Source organism: Podarcis pityusensis (assembly GCF_964106645.2).
Source record: "Podarcis pityusensis genome assembly, chromosome: 2".
In the NCBI taxonomy this organism is placed as follows: domain Eukaryota; kingdom Metazoa; phylum Chordata; class Lepidosauria; order Squamata; family Lacertidae; genus Podarcis; species Podarcis pityusensis.
The window spans coordinates 120,921,188-120,940,949 of NC_138029.1; the positions used below are offsets into that span (position 1 = coordinate 120,921,188).

At 49.2% G+C, this 19,762-nt stretch overlaps 1 protein-coding gene across 4 annotated transcripts; it reads right to left on the minus strand.

The window, feature by feature from the left end:
* Nucleotides 1-1,567: 1,567 nt before the first annotated feature.
* On the minus strand, nt 1,568-19,023 carry LOC308469404 (uncharacterized protein). Of its 4 annotated transcripts, XM_080991805.1 has the most exons (6): nt 18,618-18,748; nt 16,861-16,919; nt 14,745-15,602; nt 13,320-13,458; nt 6,925-7,182; nt 1,568-2,958 (listed from the first exon to the last, which is right to left on the minus strand). In XM_080991805.1, the coding sequence occupies exons 3-6, from the start codon at nt 15,531-15,533 to the stop codon at nt 1,931-1,933; spliced, it is 2,214 nt and encodes a 737-aa protein (XP_080847931.1). In that variant the 5' UTR covers nt 15,534-15,602; nt 16,861-16,919; nt 18,618-18,748; the 3' UTR covers nt 1,568-1,930. The 4 variants fall into 4 exon arrangements, with proteins under 4 accessions (XP_080847931.1, XP_080847929.1, XP_080847928.1 ...); XM_080991803.1 differs by lacking the exon at nt 16,861-16,919 and having other exon boundaries at nt 6,925-7,179; nt 18,618-19,023; XM_080991802.1 differs by lacking the exon at nt 16,861-16,919 and having other exon boundaries at nt 18,618-19,023.
* Nucleotides 19,024-19,762: the final 739 nt, after the last annotated feature.

Sequence of the window (19,762 nt, forward strand, 5' to 3'; positions counted from 1 at the left end):
CCCAGGTGTCCACTGCTGTGATACAGTGATGGCAAAATACTAGTGTAGATACTCCATGCTACTGAATCTACGTGGGCCTCTGGTACCTAGGTAGTTGCTACAGTTTTTCGGCCTTACACTTAGTCACAAGCTTCGAATGTAAAACGCCCTTCCCCAACCCCGTGCCCCATTTCCATAGAAAACACATTTTCCTTGATTCCCCTGTCTTTGTGCTTAGACCCTGCCTCCCTCCAGGTGCGTGGAAAGTTGTCGCCCCGGATTTCTCAAGCTGGTTCCGGAAGGGAAGCCACTCTGCTGCTATGACTGCATGTCCTGCGCAGAAGGGATCATCTCCACTCAGGAAGGTGGGTGGCACCAGTGTCTTGAGCAAGGGGACAAAGACTCATAAAATCATAGAGCTGGACCCAGATGACCATCTAGTCTAGGGTTGCCATATTCCCCAGAGCAAAAACTCGAACTATATATATGTATAGCTATACAGTGGGGTACATGATTTTTTTAAAAAGAAAAATATTTTTTTTAAACAATTTCAACATAACAATTTATCAATCCAAATATTCAATTACATTATTTTTTTACAGACTCCACTAACCCAGAAATAGTGCTTCAGGTTAAGAACTTTGCTTCAGGATGAGAACAGAAATCGTGCTCCGGCGGCGCGGTGGCAGCAGGAGGCCCCATTAGCTAAAGTGGTGCTTCAGGTTAAGAACAGTTTCAGGTTAAGTACGGACCTCCAGAACGAATTAAGTACTTAACCCGAGGTACCATTGTACTCTACTTCCATTAAAAATGAAAAGTGTAATGCTGGTGGTCAATAAAAATGGTTCAAAGACTCTCTTTAGGCAAATCTTTAAAAATGTAGTATAAAGACTGACAACTGGGAAATACTGGCCTGCGAGCACTCAAATTGGGGAACAGCCTTTACCAAAGGTGCTGTGGGTTTTGAAAACGCTCAAACTCAGGACAAAAGGGAGAAATGTGCTAAGAGGAAGGCACACTTGGCAAACCCTCACCGTGATCAATTCCCGCCCAGAAACCTACGTCCCCACTGTGGAAGGATGTGTTGATCCCGAATTGGCCTCTACAGTCACTTATGGACTCACGGTTAAAACCATATTCATGGAAGGCAATCTTACTCAGCTACAAGTGATCGCCAAAGAATCACCTTCTCATCCAACTATAAATCCTAAAGACACTTAACCAACCCAGCCTTTTTTACTGTACATGCACCTTACCTGGACTGGTTTTTCACTCTAACAGTCATTTTTAGCTTCCTCCTAAACTGGTTCGTACCAGTTCTTTGGTCAGGCCTCACTCTTGTGTAGCGACTCTTGCCTCCGGTAATGTGTTTTACAGAATTTCTACTTCACCAACTGTAGCAGAGTTGACAGGTCTGGGGGCCTGTTTGAGACCCCCTGGTTTAAACTGTATATATGTATATATATATATAAGATACATCAATATACATCACTCGAGAAGCTTTTCCAAAACAACTTCAAAAGCTTTATAAAATCTTTTTTCCCCCCATTTGCAACAAATGTAAACAATAAGAAACAATCCACAGCTCTGCTTGAAAAACCTGGAAGAAACCTTTATTTCAATTTAGTCTGCATAATGTTGACAAAAAGAAATATCTATCTAGGAAAAACTGCCCCCCAAAATTACTATCCCATTTACATTTTAACTGACTGGTGGAGAAACAATGGAAGTTGCTCAATCCCCCCTCAATTTTGTCCACTGTCACTCGTATGGTTTTCCAGGACTTATAACTTGACCTCCAGACATCTAGACATTTATGCAACTTCTGTGTGTGAATATCTAATAAGATGGTAGCTGGATTTCTTCATGTGTAGAAAGTTTAATTTCTATGGTTTTCCCTATAGGTATACATCAAGCGCTCTTCCTACACTCCAAGCATTAATGCAACAATTTACTTATGCAGTTTTCCCACTGTGTGAATTCTCTGATGTGAAATAAGATTTGTGTTTTTGCTATAGCTCTTTCCACATTCAGAACACTTATATGGTTTCTCCCCCGTGTGGATTCTCTTGTGTGCCGTGAGGCTAGAGCTCTGACTGAAGCTTTTTGCGCACACAAAGCATTTATAGGGCTTCTCCCCTGTGTGGATTCGCACGTGCTTAATAAGCGTCGAGTGATTGCAGAAGCTCTTGCTACAATCTGAGCATTTGAACGGTTTCTCCCCTGTGTGAATTCTCTGATGGGAGGTAAGGTTTGAATTCCAAGTGAAGCTCTTCCCACACTCTAGACATTTGTATGGTTTCTCCCCTGTGTGGATTCTCTGGTGCAGAGTAAGGTTGGTGTTCTTGCTAAAGTTTTTCCCACACTCCAAGCATTTATAGGGCTTCTCCCCTGTGTGAATTCTTTGGTGCGAGGTTAGGTGCCCACCCTGGCTAAAGCTCTTCCCGCACACAAAGCATTTGTACGGTTTCTCTCCTCTGTGAATTCTCTTATGCTTAATAAGATCTGACTGGCTAGAAAACCTCTTGCTACAGTCTGGGCAGCCATAGGGCTTCTCCCCTGTGTGGATTCTTTGATGTGAAGTAAGGTTGGTACTCCGTGTGAAGCACTTTCCACACACAAAGCATTTGTACGGTTTCTGCTCTTCACAGAGCATTTGAAATTCCGGAAGATTTCCGCCCTCAGTGAAGCTCTTCCCAAACACTAAAGTCTGTTCTGGTTTCTCTTCTGTGTGTATTCTCCAACAAATATCAAGGCCCTTGACCCTCCTGTTTTCTGCCTGTTCTTGTTGATCTGGGATGTCATAAAAGTTCCCATCCTGATAAGGAATGGATTGGTGTTTCTTTTTCCCTGTGTGGTTGCCTTCCTCCATCTGTGGTCCATCTTGATTCCAAAGGATCTCCTTCAACTGTTCATGCCCATCTCTTCCGGACAATATCCCAGGTAATTCCCATTTTTCCTTGTTCTCCCCCACATCATCTGCAAGAATAAAGAGAGAAACCCAGTAAGATATCAAGGGGGCGAAGAGGGAACAAAGCTCACTATTAGCTTGGGAAAGGCTTGGGACCTTCCACGAGGAACTACCACGACTCCCATCATCTGTGCAAAAGTCTGTGGGAGTCTTTTTGTCTGTGAACAAATATTACTGTATGCAACCTTGGGGGTGGCTTGGACAGTGGGAAGGAAGGATCCCCATTTCCCCCCATAGTAATAAATTGGTGGTGAACAGGGCATTTTGGGTAGTGGTGCCCTACATGGGAGGGCCTTCTCGGTAGCGGCACCCGCCCTGTAGAATCATAGAAACATAGAATCATAGAATCATAGAGTTGGAAGAGACCACAAGGGCCATCGAGTCCAACCCCCTGCCAAGCAGGAAACACCATCAGAGCACTCCTGACATATGGTTGTCAAGCCTCTGCTTAAAGACCTCCAAAGAAGGAGACTCCACCACACTCCTTGGCAGCAAATTCCACTGTCGAACAGCTCTTACTGTCAGGAAGCCCTGTGGAACACCCTCCCACCAGATGTCAAAGAGAAGAACAACTACCAGACTTTTAGAAGACATCTGAAGGCAGCCCTCTTTAGGGAAGCTTTTAATGTTTAACAGACCACTGTATTTTAATACTCTGTTGGAAGCCGCCCAGAGTGGCTGGGGAGGCCCAGCCAGATGGATGGGGTATAAATAATAAATTCTATTCTATTTTGGTTTTTCGAATTAAAGTTTTACTATCACATATCCAACATACAACATAAAAACAAGATTCCATAGGAATCTCCTGGACTTCCCTCCGCCCCTTTGCGGGTCCTATTGTTAGTCATTTCCTCCTGCATCTTTTATACTAATCCAAATCTTTTACATCTGCAGTATATCCAAAATTTACCATTAAACTACAAGTATTATTCCAATCCTACTAACAATTTCAACTGTTTACAGTCGTACCTCAGCTCCCAAACGCCTTGGGAGTCGAATATTCCGGCTCCCGAACGATCGAAAACCGGAAGTGAGTGTTCCGGTTTTCGAACGTTCTTTTGGAAGCCGAACATCCAACAGGGCTTCTGTGGCTTCCGATTGGCTACAGGAGTTTCCTGCAGTCAATCAGAAGCCATGCTTTTGAAATCGAACTTTTCGGAAGTCAAATGGACTTCCAGAATGGATTCTGATCAACTTCCAAGGTACGACTGTACAGTAGTACCTCAGGTTACAGATGCTTCAGGTTACGGACGCTTCAGGTTACAGACTCTGCTAACCAGAAATAGTACCTCAGGTTAAGAACTTTGCTTCAGGATGAGAACAGAAATTGTGCGGCGGCAGCGCAGCAGCAGGGGGAGGAGGTACCTCAGGTTAAGAACAGTTTCAGGTTAAGAATGGACCTCAAGAACGAATTAAGTTCTTAACCTGAGTTACTACTGTACAGTGGTTTTTAAGATAAATTATAAATTTTCCCCATTCTTTATTTAAATTTTGGTCTTCCTGATTTCTGATTCTTCTGGTCATTTTTGCCATTTCGGTGTAAATCCATCAACTCAAATCTGCCATTCTTCTCTGGTTGGGACTTTATCTTATTTCCATCACACCCACACCCCTTTCTCAATGAATCATAAAGTTGGGGTGGTTGCTTCCCCTCCCCCCCCCATTGTTTTCAATGTTTTGTTTGATTTTTATCATCTCCAGTTACCTGTTTATCACCCTGTGTGGTGTTATTTTTTTTAATCTATTTGCTCATTTGATAGTGACATTATTTATTTGTACGTTTCCGAGCACAATTCAGTGTTGGTGCTGACCTTTAAAGCCCTAAACAGCCTTGATCCTGTATACCTGAAGGAGCGTCTCCACTCCCATCGTTCAGCCCGGACACTGAGGTCCAGCGCCAAGGGCCTTTTGGTGGTTCCCTCCCTTGTGAGAAGTGAGGTTGCAGGGAACCAGGCAGAGGGCCTTCTCGGTAGTGGCACCCACCCTGTGGAACGCCCTCCTACCAGATTTCAAAGAGAACAACGTTTAGAAGACATCTGAAGGCAGCCCTGTTTAGGGAAGCTTTTAATGTTTGATGCACTACTGTATTTTGATATTTTGTTGGAAGCCGCCCAGAGTGGCTGGGGAAGCCCAGCCAGATGGGCGGGGTATAAATTATTATCATCATCATCATCATTAATATGAGCAAATCATGGAGAATAAATCTATCGATTGCTACTGGCCCTGAAGGGGGCCACCAGGTGGCGTGTTGGAAGATGGCCGACAATAACATCTCTCTGACCCATACGAGGTAATTAAGGGGCTGCTATGGGAAGTATGCAGCCTTCCTACTCCCCCTGGATATGGGGGAACACTGCCCTGCCAGCGGTGTTCACAATGCACCCCCTGATCCGAGAGATGGGGGTGCCGAACACTTGGCACAAGCCCTCGATGAAGTCAGATCTTCCTGACGCCGATTCCAATTAGCGCATGCTGGTTGCTTCAGCTCGGAATTATAATTGGAAACATATGATTGGAAACGAAGCTGAAGCACATACATCAAGTAAGGCTCGACACATAAGACCACTGATTAATGGATCTCTGCGACCAGGAGTGACGGATGGATAAGTAAAGCTTCTGATGAATCACCACAAGGAGACTGTATGTTTGGAACGAAGGGGGGGTGGAGGAAAAAACTCTTTTTTTCTTTGCACGATGTGATATTAATAACCCTTCACCCCAGATAGAAACAAGATTGTCGCGTTTTTATTAATCATAAGCAGGATTCTAAGACTGTGTGGGATGGATTATAACAGGAGAGAAGACTGGTGAACAGTGAGAAAGACGAAAATTTTTATGACGCAGTTAAAAAATGGCTTCTCGCCAAGACAGGCTTGCCGGAGAAAGAAGGACAGGGGGAGGAGAATCAGGATCGTTAGAATGAGAAGGAATGTTGGAATGCAAGTTTGTCCTGACGGAGCCCCCTGATTCATTTGATCTATTTGGTAAGCCTGAGAAAAATAAAGGACAGACCGGAGATTAGTTTTGTTTATGAAAGCGTTGAACAGAGGCTGTCCCTGACCGATATGATTTTTGGAAGAGTATAAAACCCACACAGAGATACCAGTTTTCAATCTGCTTGTGAAAATCATCAGAGATCGCAAAGAAAGGAATACACGATAACAACAAGAAGAGACAGGAAGTAACAAAGGACTATCCGGATCAAACTGGATAGAACTGACTAATTAAAGCAGGAAGATAAGTGATGCCTGTTTTGGACTCGTGCGGAGCGGAGCTTGATGTATGGGTACCCTCAACAAAATTTAAAATTTGGCTGTATAATTTGGAATTAATGTGATATGGATAATGTGATGTGATTGGCCTGTTAATAAAAATTATTTAAAAAAAAAAAAAAAAGATTGCTACTGGCCCTGAAGGCTGCAATCTACGTCCACTGTCAGAATCAGTGTCCCCCCGAATGCTAGGTAACGGGACCCCTGACCATTTGGTCCAGTTGTGACCGACTCTGGGGTTGCGGCGCTCATCTCGCTTTATTGGCCGAGGGAGCCGGCGTACAGCTTCCGGGTCATGTGGCCAGCATGACTAAGCCGCTTCTGGCGAACCAGAGCAGCGCACGGAAACGCCGTTTACCTTCCCGCCAGAGCGATACCTATTTATCTACTTGCACTTTGACATGCTTTCGAACTGCTAGGTTGGCAGGAGCAGGGACCGAGCAACGGGAGCTCACCCCATCAGGGGGATTCAAACCTTCTGATTGGCAAGTCCTAGGCTCAGTGGTTTAACCCACAGCGCCACCCGCGTCCCCCCCGAATGCTAGTTGCTTGCAATTGCAAGTGGGGAGACTGTCAATGCTGCACTCAGGTCCTGGCTTGGGGGCTTCCCACTGCGGCCTCCAGTGGGCCACTCTAGGAAGAGGGAATCAGTGATGTTTCATCTGCTTTTGCCACAAGCACTTCAAGGGTTCTGTATCTTACCGGCATCAATCTCTATTTGGATCGTGGGTTCACTAGGGACCTGGGGACCTTCCCCACAGGAAATGGATAGTTCTGCTTCCTGTGCTGGGCAGATTTCCTGACAGCACCTCGTTCTTTCCTGACTTGCTGAAGAACTATTGAGCTCGTGAGACGAGGAAAAACTCTCTTTCCATGCTGAAGTCCCACGTGGCGCCACCGTGTCAGAATTTTCGGGCAAATATTTCTCCTCCTCATCTGCGGTCATCCATCCTTTGCCTGCTGAAGACAAAAAGTGGGAATCCCAAACAATTCCATACCTGTATTAGAGGAAATGGGGGTACAAAAGACAACCAAGCTTCTTGGATTAGAGAAAAGAAAAAGGCAACATTATCAAGTGCATAATTAAGCATGATGTGGAGAAGGTGGACAGCGGAAAGCTTTTTTCCCCCTCTCATAACTCAAGAACTCAGGAATGTCGAATGAAACTGGATTTTGGAAGATTCAGAAGAGTGGTGAAGATGGTTAAACTCTTCTCCCTTGCAAAGCACATAAGACCTGAAGGAGGAAGTTGGAAGAGTGACGCTCTTTCCCACTTCCTCTTTCAGCTCTATGTGCTTTTAAAGCTTCAGAGTTGTTCTGTCAGAACGGACTTCGAAACATAATATTTTATAAATAAATAAATTGGCCGCTTTCTCTCCTGGGCAACTGATTTTCTGTGCATGCGTTTTCTCTTGGAGGAGAAAAGTGACCATGGCGCTCACTCAAAAATCTCAGGGTGCTCACACACCTAACAAAGAAGGAGCGAGTATAAATGATATTCTCTTTGCTTCTCTTTTTAAAATTATTAGTTTTTTCAGATTTACAAGTAGTTCTCAGCTACCTCCTTTGGTAATCCTCACAGAACTCTAGCCCAATGGTTGCCATTAATTTGATTTTGAACTGATTTTAAAATGAATTGATTTTAGAATGCTGTGTTACTTTTATCGTTGTTAGCCGCTCTGAGCCCGGCTTCGGCTGGGGAGGGCGGGATATAAATAAAAAAAAATTATTATTATTATTATTATTATTATTACTACAGTATATTGTCAAATGAAGAGTCCTTCTTATTCTTATACACTCCGTAAAGCACACAACAATTACTTCTTTAAACAAACAACACAAAAGAAGCCACAGGTATGTAAAAGCTTGAGAGGCTATACATAGGGCTGCAAAGTGGGTGCTTAATCCAGATTCAGTCATCATAACTGAACTCAAAAACAGAATTCTAAAGTCGTGGGTTGACATAGCAGCCGGCACAGCGATTTCTTCAAGTAGCTCTTTATTATGGTAAGCTGGAATAGAACTGACTGCGAACAGCTCAGCCGGCCTGTATTTATAGGCAGCCGGCTGTCAACATTGTAACCACAACAGCCCAGAGTTCCCGCCTAAAATAACTGCCGCGGACCTGAGTGAAAACTATCTACAGACCTGAGTGAAAACTATATACAGTATCCCCCTGTTGGCCCAGGGTGAAACTACACTACATAACACCCCTCCCCACCGAGATAAGGCGTTAGTTACAATCGTAATGGTTTCCTTATATACAGCACTACGCGTAATGGTTCAATTAAGCACAAAAGCATATCGGTTACATTTCCCATACTTAGACCAACAGTGATACCTGTCCAACAACATAGTCCTTTAAATAAGTTGGGCGCTTGGAAACTCTGCCAGACCGCCGGGGACTGGTAGCCAAGTCCGGAGGGCCACACAGTTCTCGCTGAGGCTGTGGTGCGACCCTAGGTGGCGTTGGAACCAACTCCCCTGGATCCGCTGCTGTGGGTGGAGCCTCCGCAAGTGGAGTGGTCTGAGTCTGTTCTGAAACGGCTTGGTTCGGCTCCACGCTGGCAGTTTGTGAGGGAGGTGTAGGTGGGGCCTCGCCATCTGTACGTGTCTCTTCTGGAGCCGCAAGCGCAGTTGGGGGCACCTCGGTAGTGTCCAAGTCCCCAACCCTGCGCCTAAGCTGGTCTATGTGCCGTCGCCACAAGCGTCCGTCTTCGAGTGCCACCTGGTACGAGCGAGGTCCAGTGACTCCCACTACTGTGGCTGGCACCCAAGGGATGTCCCCCACATAGTTCCGGGCAAAGACCTGGTTTCCTGGGACAAATGACCGTGGTGCGTTGGCACAGCCTGGGGGTTCAGCCACGGCAAAGTCTGGGTGTAGCCGGTCGAGCGGTGACCTGAGGCGGCGGCCCATAAGCAGTTCAGCAGGACTCCTCCCTGTGGCCGCATGAGGGGTGATGTGTTGCACGAACAAGTATTCGGCGACCCGCTCATGCCAGTCTCCCCGGTCCAGGCGCGCCAGTGCCTCTTTTGTCGAGCGCACCATTCTTTCCGCTTGCCCGTTGCTGGATGGATGAAAAGGTGCCGTTAGGGCATGGCGGATGCCCAGTCCCAAAAGATACCGCTCAAACGTGCCTGACGTGAACTGCGGTCCGTTGTCAGAGACAAGGACATCAGGACACCCATGCGTTGCAAACAGGCCTCGCAGCACCCGGATGACAGCTTCGGTAGTGGTGGAGGGCATCAGGGCGACCTCCAGCCATTTGGAATAGGCGTCCACCACTACCATAAAGGTCCGGCCGTGAAAGGGGCCAGCCAGATCGATGTGCACCCTCGACCAGGGTGTCTTTGGCGTCTCCCAGGTGTGTCCCTTAGCTGCCGGTGGTGCAGGCCTCGACTCCTGGCACGCTTGACAGGCGGACACCCAGGCAGTGATGGCATCGTCCATATTAGGCCACCAGACGTAACACCGAGCCAACGCCTTCATTTTGACAATTCCCGGGTGGCCAACGTGCAGAGCCTCCAGGACGCGCTGACGGAGTCCCTGGGGAATCACGACGCGGTCTCCCCACAGCAGGCAGCCACGATGAGCTGAGAGTTCATGTTGTCTGGTTGCGAAGGGCTGGAACTCCGATGCAAAAGGCCCTTGTGGCCACCCCCTCCACACCCAGTTGAGCACCCGGCTGATGGTGCGATCCTGGGCAGATGCGGAGGCCACAGTGGCAGCCGATACAGGCGCTGCCGGAAGATCCTCAATCAGAAGGAGCGATGAAGCTGGAGCCGGGTCTTCCACAAATGCTGGAAGAGGGCAACGGCTGAGGGCGTCGGCATGGCCCATCGATTTCCCCGGGCGATGGATGAGCCGGTAGTGGTAGGCAGCCAGGAAAACAGTCCATCGCAGCATGCGTGGTGAGAGGACCGGTGGAGTTGGATGATCACCGGCGAGGAGGCCCAGGAGTGGCTTGTGGTCAGTGATGAGGTCAAAAGTCCTGCCATAGAGGTATTCATGGAACCTCTTCACTCCAGCCACAAGTGCCAATGCCTCCTTGTCGAGCTGGCTGTAATTCCGTTCCGTCGGAGATAGTGTCCTGGAAAAGTAGGCGAGCGGTGCTTCTCTTCCATCTGGAAAACGGTGACTAAGGACAGCACCGATGCCAAAAGGTGAGGCGTCGCAGGCAAGGACCAGCGGCCTGGATTCACTGTACTGTACCAGCACACTGTCTGAAGAAAGGAGAGCCTTGACCGCGTTGAAGGCCGCCGTCTCCCGATGACCCCAGGCCCAAGGCGTCTTAGTGCTAAGGAGTCGGTGAAGAGGCTCAGCCACTGTGGCTTTGTGGGGCAGGAACATGTTATAAAAGTTCAGCAGCCCCAGGAATGCCTGCAACTCCGTTTTGTTCTTTGGGGTGGGGGCCTGCTGGATAGCGCGGATCTTGGATGTGGTTGGATGAAGACCGGAGGCATCGATAAGATAGCCCAGGAACTCTACCTGTGGAACGGCGATCTGGCACTTCTCCCTCTTTACCTTGAGCCCGGCCTCCTGGAACCTGGTCAGCACGGCACGGAGGCGCTCGAACAGCTGCTGGTGTGAGTCTGCAGACACCAAGACGTCATCAAAATATGGTACCACGCCCGGAAGCCCTTGCAGGAGACGCTCCATAAGGCTTTGGAAGATGCCAGGAGCCACACTCACCCCGAACTGCAACCGGCGGCAACGGAAAGCCCCCCGGTGGGTGACGATCGTCTGGGCTTCAGCAGTGGCATCATCGACTGGCAGTTGTTGATAGGCTTGGGCAAGGTCCAGCTTAGCGAAGACCTTACCCTCACCCAGGGAATGCAGCAGGTGTTGGACAACAGGAACCGGATAAGCGTGCTGCTGAAGTGCCTTGTTGATCGTGCACTTGTAGTCAGCGCAGATTCTCACCGACCCATCTGGCTTGACAGGCGTGACGATGGGGGTTTCCCACTTTGCGTGGTCAACCGGCTCCAAAACTCCTTGGGCGATCAGTTTGTCCAGTTGTTCATCCACCTTAGCCTTGAGAGCAAAGGGAACCCGGCGTGGCTTTAGCTTGATGGGGGCGACTTGTGGATCAAGGCTAAAGGAGATGGGCGTACCTGTATATTGGCCCAAGGTGCCGTCAAAAACCTCGGCAAAGTCTTTGACCAGACCCTCAGTCTCTGCGTTAGAGATGCAGTTGATGCCGGTGACTTCCAGGCCGAGGGCATCAAACCAGTCTAGCCCTAGGAGGCTTGGCCGCTGACCTTCGACCACCACCAACCGGAGCAGGCCCGAAAAATCCTTGAAGGCGATCCGGAACCGGCCAACGCCTACCACGGGAATGTCGTTTCCCTGGTAGTCTCTCAGGTGTACGCGGTGAGAGTCGAGTTGCCTTTTGGACACTCTGGGTACCAGTCTTTTGATGGTGCTCCATGACACGATGGACAGGGCAGACCCGGTGTCGATCTCCATGTCACATGGAGCTCCTTCAATGAGCACCGTGACGTTCAGCTTGCGTCGCGTAGGCGAGTCGGTTTGGCCAATCGTGGTTCCAGACGGGCAGCGGCAGTTGGTGAGAGCGAAACAACTTTCCTTGGCAGACTGGAGTGAAGACTTGGACTTGCGAATCGATGAAGGGGGGGTGTCAGACGGAGCCGATCGGCAGACCTTAGCGATGTGGCCCCTTCTGGAACACTTCCTACAGATGGCGTCTCTGAATCGACACTTGGCACGGGAATGGTTGCCTCCGCAGCCAGCACATTCCGGTTGGCCCTTGGACTTCTGTTGGAACTTCCTGCGCTCCCGCTTTGTCTGGTGCACGTCATCGTCTTCACTGGAGGATGCCTCCTCACTGCTGGCCTTTTCATGATGCACCGGAACTGGCTCCCTAGCAAGACGCGGGCTGCTGGACTTGCGGATCTCCTGGGCGGAGCGTTCAGCAGCTTCTGAGGCCACAGCCTCCTCAATGGCTTTCTGTAGCGTGAGGTCTGGCTTGGCTAGGAGGCGCCGTTGCAGATGGATGTCCCGGACCCCGCAGACGATTCGATCCATCAGGGCATCGTCTAAGTCTCGGAACTCACAGTGCATTGCAGCCTGTCGCAGGGCGGTGGTGTAGTTGTTGATTGACTCCCCCTCTGCCTGGTTCCGGTGGTAGAACGCATGGCGGGCAGCAATCTTGGACGGCTTTGGTGCGTAGTGGTTGCGGAGCTTCTCTTGGATCGTGTCCCATGGTGTTGCCTGGACTGCTTCAGGCGCAACCAACGCTCGGGCCGTCTCAAACACCTCAGGCCCACAGAGGCTGAGGAATAGGCCCCGCTTCCGCTCCTGTGATACTTCTGTCAGCTCGTTGGCTTGGAGGTAGCAGTCGAACCGAGCGAGGTAGGAGTCCCATGATTCAGAGGCTGGCGCAAACGGCGGTAGAGGCACAAGTGAAGCCATGATTCCGATGCCGGCGTGAAGGGCGATGGATGGAACACAGTGCTCTAGCCAGAACAGTCAGCTCTGAATTGGTTCTGCCCAGTGATTTCGCTCTGTGATTCAGCTCAGTGATTCAGCTCAGTGATTCAGCTCAGTTCAGAGGCTGGCCACATCTGGCTGTGCTCTGATGTCCATCAATCCCACCTTCGTCGCCAGAGTTGAGTCGTGGGTTGACATAGCAGCCGGCACAGCGATTTCTTCAAGTAGCTCTTTATTATGGTAAGCTGGAATAGAACTGACTGCGAACAGCTCAGCCGGCCTGTATTTATAGGCAGCCGGCTGTCAACATTGTAACCACAACAGCCCAGAGTTCCCGCCTAAAATAACTGCCGCGGACCTGAGTGAAAACTATCTACAGACCTGAGTGAAAACTATATACAGTATCCCCCTGTTGGCCCAGGGTGAAACTACACTACATAACACTACCACATTAAGGGAAACTGATCGGAACATTAACATTGACGTCATGTTTAACCCAATATGTTCATAAGCAAGAGGGAGCTTTTGGCTGGCTTCTCTTCCCCTTCTGACTCGGACTGCTCCTCTGGACTGCGGGAAGCTATGTCCACGACACTGTCTGATCTTGAGCCCAGCACAATGGCAGGCCATCCACCATGCTTACCCAATGGGCACGGATCCCCATCGTAGTGGCTGCCATCTTCCTGCTTGGTTTCCACGTTGGCCGCCCTCTGCACAGCATCAGGAGGAGTTTGGTCAACCTCAGACAAACCCTCTTCCTCCTCGTCCTCCTCAAACAATACCTGCAACAGCAGACAGGGACCTGTTCACCTTTTTCAGCCTAAGGACCACAGCAGCCTGACAAGGGTCACATGTTGTTAGCAGGCAAGGACAGAGGCAAAAGTGTCAGGAGCGAGGAGCTGTGGGTTAAACCACTGAGCCTAGGACTTGCCGATCAGAAGGTCAGCGGTTCGAATCCCCGCGACGGGGTGAGCTCCCGTTGCTCGGTCCCAGCTCCTGCCCACCTAGCAGTTTGAAAGCACGTCAAAGTGCAAGTAGATAAATAGGTACCACTCTGGCGGGAAGGTAAATGGCATTTCCGTAAGCTGCTCTGGCGGCTTTCAGGCCTGCTCTGAAAACTTGCTCTGTTTCCAGGTAGGCCTTTCACAATATGAATTTTCTCTTTTTTAAACCAAGTAGCACAGGTGGTTGAAATCGCGCAAGTTAAATGCTAGCTCAAACCACAGTTTATTCCGGGAGTGAGGAACCTTCCAGACATTGCTGAACAACAACTCCCATCAACACCAGGAAGCGTGGTCAACGGTGATGAGAGTCATAGATTAACAACATCTGGAAAGCCAGAGGTTATATAATAATATAATAATCATAATTTATTATTTGTACCCCGCCCATCTGGCTATGCTTCCCCAGCCACTCTGGGCGGCTTCCAACAAAGATTAAAAATACATTTAAATGTCATACATTGAAAACTTCCCTGAACAGGGCTGCCTTCAGATGGCTTCTAAAAGTCAGGTAGTTGTTTATCTCTTTGACATCTGATGGGAGGGCGTTCCACAGGGCGAGCGCCACTACTGAGAAGGCCCTCTGCCGGTTCCCTGTAGCTTTGCTTCTCGCTGTGAGGGAACCGCCAGAAGGCCCTTGGAGCTGGACCTCAGTGTCCAGGCTGAACGATGCGGGTGGAGACGCTCCTTCAGATATACTAGGCTGATACCATTTAGGGCTTTAAAGGTCAACACCAACACTTTGAATTGTGCTCGGAAACGTACTGGGAGCCAATGCAGGTCTTTCAAGACCGGTATTATGTGGTCTTGGCGGCCGCCCCCAGTCACCAGTCTAGCTGCCGCATTCTGGATTAGTTGTAGTTTCCGGGTCACCTTCAAAGGTAGCCCCACGGAGAGCGCATTGCAGTAGTCCAAGATAACTAGAGCATGTACCACTCTGGTGAGACAGGTAGGGTCTCAGCCTGCGTACCTGGTAGACAGCTGCCCTGGATACAGAATTGACCTGCACCTCCATGGACACCTGGTTTGGTGTAACCTGCCAACCACAGTTTTATGGCAGCTCTCACCTGGTTATCCAGTCTCTCGGCCTCTCGCTGCCTCAACAAGAACTCCTCGGCCAGGGCCACCGCCTGGGAGCAGGTTTCTGGGCTGTGCTCCCTCACCCAGCTCTGGATCTCTGGCGGGAGGACGGTCAGGAACTGCTCCAGGATCAGCAGCTCCAGGATCTGCTCCTTGGAGTGCCTCTCCACCTTCAGCCACTGGCGGCAGAGCTCTTGGAGCTGCCCGCAAACCCCTCGCGGCCCCTCGGCCTCCTGGTAGCGGAAGCAGCGGAAGTGCTGGCGCCACCTCTCCCTCGTGAGGGCATCCCATCGCAGGATGATGGCCTTCACTTTCCCATAATTCTCCTTGTCTCCAGCCTCCAGGCTGCTGAAGGCCAGCTCGGCTTCCCCGCTGAGGGCCGGCAGCAGACGGACCAGCCACTCGGCCTTGGGCCACCGGCAGGCTTCGGCCACTCGCTCGAAGGAGGCTAGGAAGGCCTGGGCGTCGTCCCAGGGGGTGGGCTCCTCCGGCAACTGCGGGACCCCCCATTCCGAGTGAGGGGACTCTACTGTCTTCAAAAACTCCTGCCACTGGGCTTCCCAGGACTGGGCCAAACCATCTTCCGGCTCCTCCTTCACCTGGTGCAGAGTCGCTCTGCGGTGCAATCCCCCACAATGCACTGCTTCAGGGGATTCGCTTTCTCCCTCAAAGCCCATCCTGGGTTTGCGGCTTACATTGTCCCAGAGGAAGCGAATGGATTTCCCGGGGCTTTCCCTTTGCGTACTGCCGTCGGGAACATCCCTTTCCATTTTCATCCCGGGACAAACTCCCGGAAAACTCCAGAATAAGCTACCGTGATCGAGGTGGGTGCGTTGAGCTTCTGTCTGGGGGAGAGAAAAAAATACGCAGGTGAGATAAACCTTTCCAAACTCCTTCCCTGGTGGCATCCCTTTCCCCAGGCAAAGGGCCTTCTCGGTAGTGGCACCCGCCCTGTGGAACACCCTCCCACCAGATGTCAAGGAAATAAACAACTACCTGACTTTTAGAAGACATCTGCAGACAGCCCTGTTTAGAGATGCTTTTAATGTTTGATGTTTTATTGTGCTTTTAATTCTGTTGGGAGCCGCCCAGAGTGGCATTGGCCTGGGCGGAACCAACTGCCATGTACCTCCTTCCCTCTCCGGAACCTTCTACCTGGTTATTATGGAACCAGAATGTTTTAGGACCTAAATTTGCTCTCTTCCCCACCCCCTTCCTTCCACATTGCCAGGGATCGAACCTGTGACATTCTGCATACAAAAAAGATGCTTTTCCATTCATCCACGTTAAAATTTGAGCCTCACACAAATTCCCAGAGTTTCCCAGAAAGAGGAGCCGATTGCTAAACCGCTTTGGGAATTGTCAGTCAAGGGGAACATGGGACCTCTTAATTTCAGCTTCTTCAACAAAGGTTCCCAAGATTCTCTGGAGAAGCCACAACCGTGGAAAGTTGTATTAAAAGCGCTTTGAGTATAAGGTACACAGACATTTGCACACACTTCAAACCTTAAAAGTTTAAGAGAGCCTCACCTTCTCCTGTTGACAGCTACCTCAAGCTTCTCTCTCTTAGGCTGCAGTTGCACGACATATACAGTGGTACCTCAGGTTACATACGCTTCAGGTTACAGACTCCGCGAACCCAGAAATATTACCTTGGGTTAAGAACTTTGCTTCAGGATGAGAACAGAAATTGTGGTCCGGCGGTGCGGCAGCAGCAGGAGGCCCCATTAGCTAAAGTGCTTCAGGTTAAGAACAGTTTCAGGTTAAGAACGGACCTCTGGAACGAATGAAGTACATAACCCGAGGTACCACTGTATTTTGCTTTCCTGACATTTCCCTGTTAATTTCTACATTACAGTTGGGCATTCACACAACATGAAAGCCACATCTGGGAATACAGTGCAAGCTTTACACTAATTTCTCAGTTACAGTGGAACCTCGGTTTTCAAACGTAATCCGTTCCAGAAGACCGTTCGACTTCCGAAACGTTTGGAAACCGAAAATCTAAGGGCTGTCTCCAATTTCAATGTGGGGGGGGGGGGGAGAAATGTGCCTTGGAAGCCATTCGAGTTCCGAAAAACATTTGAAAACCAAAACACTTACTTCCAGGTTTTCAGCGTTGAGGAGCTGAAACGTTCAACGTGGGCGGGAGGTGGGGGAATCTGTTTGCAAATGATACAGAAATGAGCGCTAAACTTACATACCCTTCAACATTTCTCTGATGAAAATAGGGACATCCTCTTCCATAATAATAATAATAATGTCATTATTTATACCCCACCCATCTGCTGTCACTCTGGGCAGCTTCCAACATATATAAAAACATAATAAAACATTAAAAAAAACCTTCCATATGAACCCAAACCAATGGCTTTGAGTTACAAGAAAGGAGATTCCGGCTGTTAATGGAGAAATCTGAGGGCTCCCTTCGACAAAAAACAAGGACACCAGCCAGGATTACCAGAGCAAAGCAGCAGCCAGTAGGCTTGGTCTTTATTGAAGAGTGTCGCAGGACTCCCACCTGCCACAAGGTGGAACAAGATGGAAACCCCGAACAAAAGAGAACCCAAACTTTTATTGGCTGCTAATTCCCATGTTACACACCCCCCAAACTACATCACTAATACATCATGAAAGGGGAGGTCTGGTGGCAGTAATCTGAGCATCCTGGACCCTGCCCCATGGTTCTCCTTGCCCTCCACCAAACACCCATCAAGTGTAACAAAAGAGATATTTACATTTCCCTCTTTCCCAGCCAAGTTAATCATACCCTTTTGTCTTCATCTGGATTTGTTATTTCTGGAATGGGTACCTGTCTGGCACTCAGGTATCAGGAGGCCAGGGATTATCACTCAGGCAGAGGGGCTGCTGAGTAGCTGAGCTCACATGTCTATATGAATTTCTGAAGTTTTCCCAGTGAGCCAGTACATAGATACATCTATCAGTGAATTCTTACATTTGGTATCGTGCAGCAAAGGCCCTTTGAATAGATGGGAAGAAACTGTGATGAAGTGTTTTGTGGGGACAAATCACAAAAGTCACAAAAGTGATGGTGCTGATTTTGGTAGTAGGCTGCATGCGCATGATATCTGCTGGAGGGGCAAACCCCCCCCCCAACCTATACATAAATTCCTGCAACATGGCTAAACTTCAGGAAGAACTTTCTGACAGGAAGAGCTGTTCAACAGTGGAACGGTCTCCCTCAGGAGGTTGTGGCCTCTTCTTCCTCAGAGATTTTAAGCAGAGGTTGGATGGCTGCTATCTGTCACGGATGCTTGAGTTGAGATTCCTGTATTGCAGGGGGTTGGACTAGATGACCACGGGAGTCCCTCCCAATTCTCTGATTCTGTGATCTGTATACCTGCTAAGCATCCTAGACATGGAAGTGTTCTCTCTTACACACACACACACACACACACACACACAGAGGAGTACCAACTTTGTCCTGCAACCTTGGGTGCCCAGGGCCATGGGTGCCATGGGGCATGGCCCTGGCACCCAAATTTGTGGGTGCCCCCCCTTCAAAGGGAATTTTGTGGGAGGGTCCCACAGAGCTGGCACCTGTTCACACACACACATTTAAGAGGAAGTGCTCTCTGGAAGCCGGTTTTGGGAAATTGCATTAAATTGCATTCATTTGGCAATGACGTGCAATAATTTAGGGAAGCTTTTAATGTTTATTAGATTATTGTATTTTAATATTCTGTTTTTAATATTCGGTTGGAAGCCGCCCAGAGTGGCTGGGGAAACCCAGCCAGATGGGCGGGGTATAAATAAATTATTATTATTATTATTATTATTATTATTTAGAAAATCAATAAAAACAATTGGCCAAAAAAAGAGGAAGGAGGCGCTCTCACCTTCTGATCCGGCTTGGTGTTTGAAGGGATGCGCGTCCCCAATCTTCCCCGCTCCTGCGTCCGTTCAGACGTGCATCTCCCCCGTGACGCCACGTGCGCCCCAAGAACACCCGCCGGCCCCAAGAAAACTGCATGCATTCAAAGGAATCGCGGAAGGAGCTCAGCTCTCCACGCGAAAATTTAGATCTGCTGGCTCTCTCATTCGCTCTCCCAGCTTCTCTAGCAGGGATCTTGCTGGCCAAGGTCCAATTCCACAAGGGGAGTTTTGGATCCACACATAAACAAACACACACACACTTTTCTCTGTCTCTCTCTGATCCCCGATTCTAGGTGGGTATATTATTTTAATTATTATTTTTTGTGTGCAAAGAGCTCCCTCCTGCCTTCTTAGCATTGACTGGGGGGGCGGGGGGAGAAAGCTCTTCCTCCTCCAGGCTCACGCCCGGCTGGACTTTTCTGGGCAAAGGGGGATTCTGGGAGTTGTAGTCTTTCCTGTCGGAGCTGCAATTCCCGGAGAGCCTTTCCGATCTCTCCCAAAAAAGGGGGGGGGCGTCACTTAAGGGCGCTGCTGCGTTGATTTTCTCATTTGATCCCCCGGCTGTTTGCATCCCTGCGCCGCTTCCCATTCAAACGAATCCCAAGATAGCTTGAATAGCACCAGCGGTATTGGTTAAGCTCATTTGGATTTTAGCCGGTTGTAAACCACCTTAGTGGTTTTTCTTTTTTTCTTTTTTAATGAATGATGGACAGTATAGAAACAGCGTTGTTAGATGGTCGCGGTGATGAGAAATCCTAGCTCGATCCTTATGCGGCAACACTGCAGCCACTCAGGGTTGAATCCGGTGCTCAGAATAAACGCAATGCGCATTCGTCTATTCGACAGTGATGGACTCTCCTTCCTTGAAGGTTTTTAGGCAGAGGTTGGACGGCCACCTGTCGGGGATGCTTTAGTTCCTGCATTGCAGGGGGTTGGACTAGATGACCCTTGGGGGGTCCCTCATGGGGGCACAAGAACCATCTCCCCTTCCAAAGTGGCTGAACAATCAACCCTTCTTCACAGAGAACTGGGAATTGTAGCTCTGGGAGGGAGAGTAGCAGCATCTCCCAACCTTTTTTTCGCCAAATCTCTAAAATCCTGATGCCCC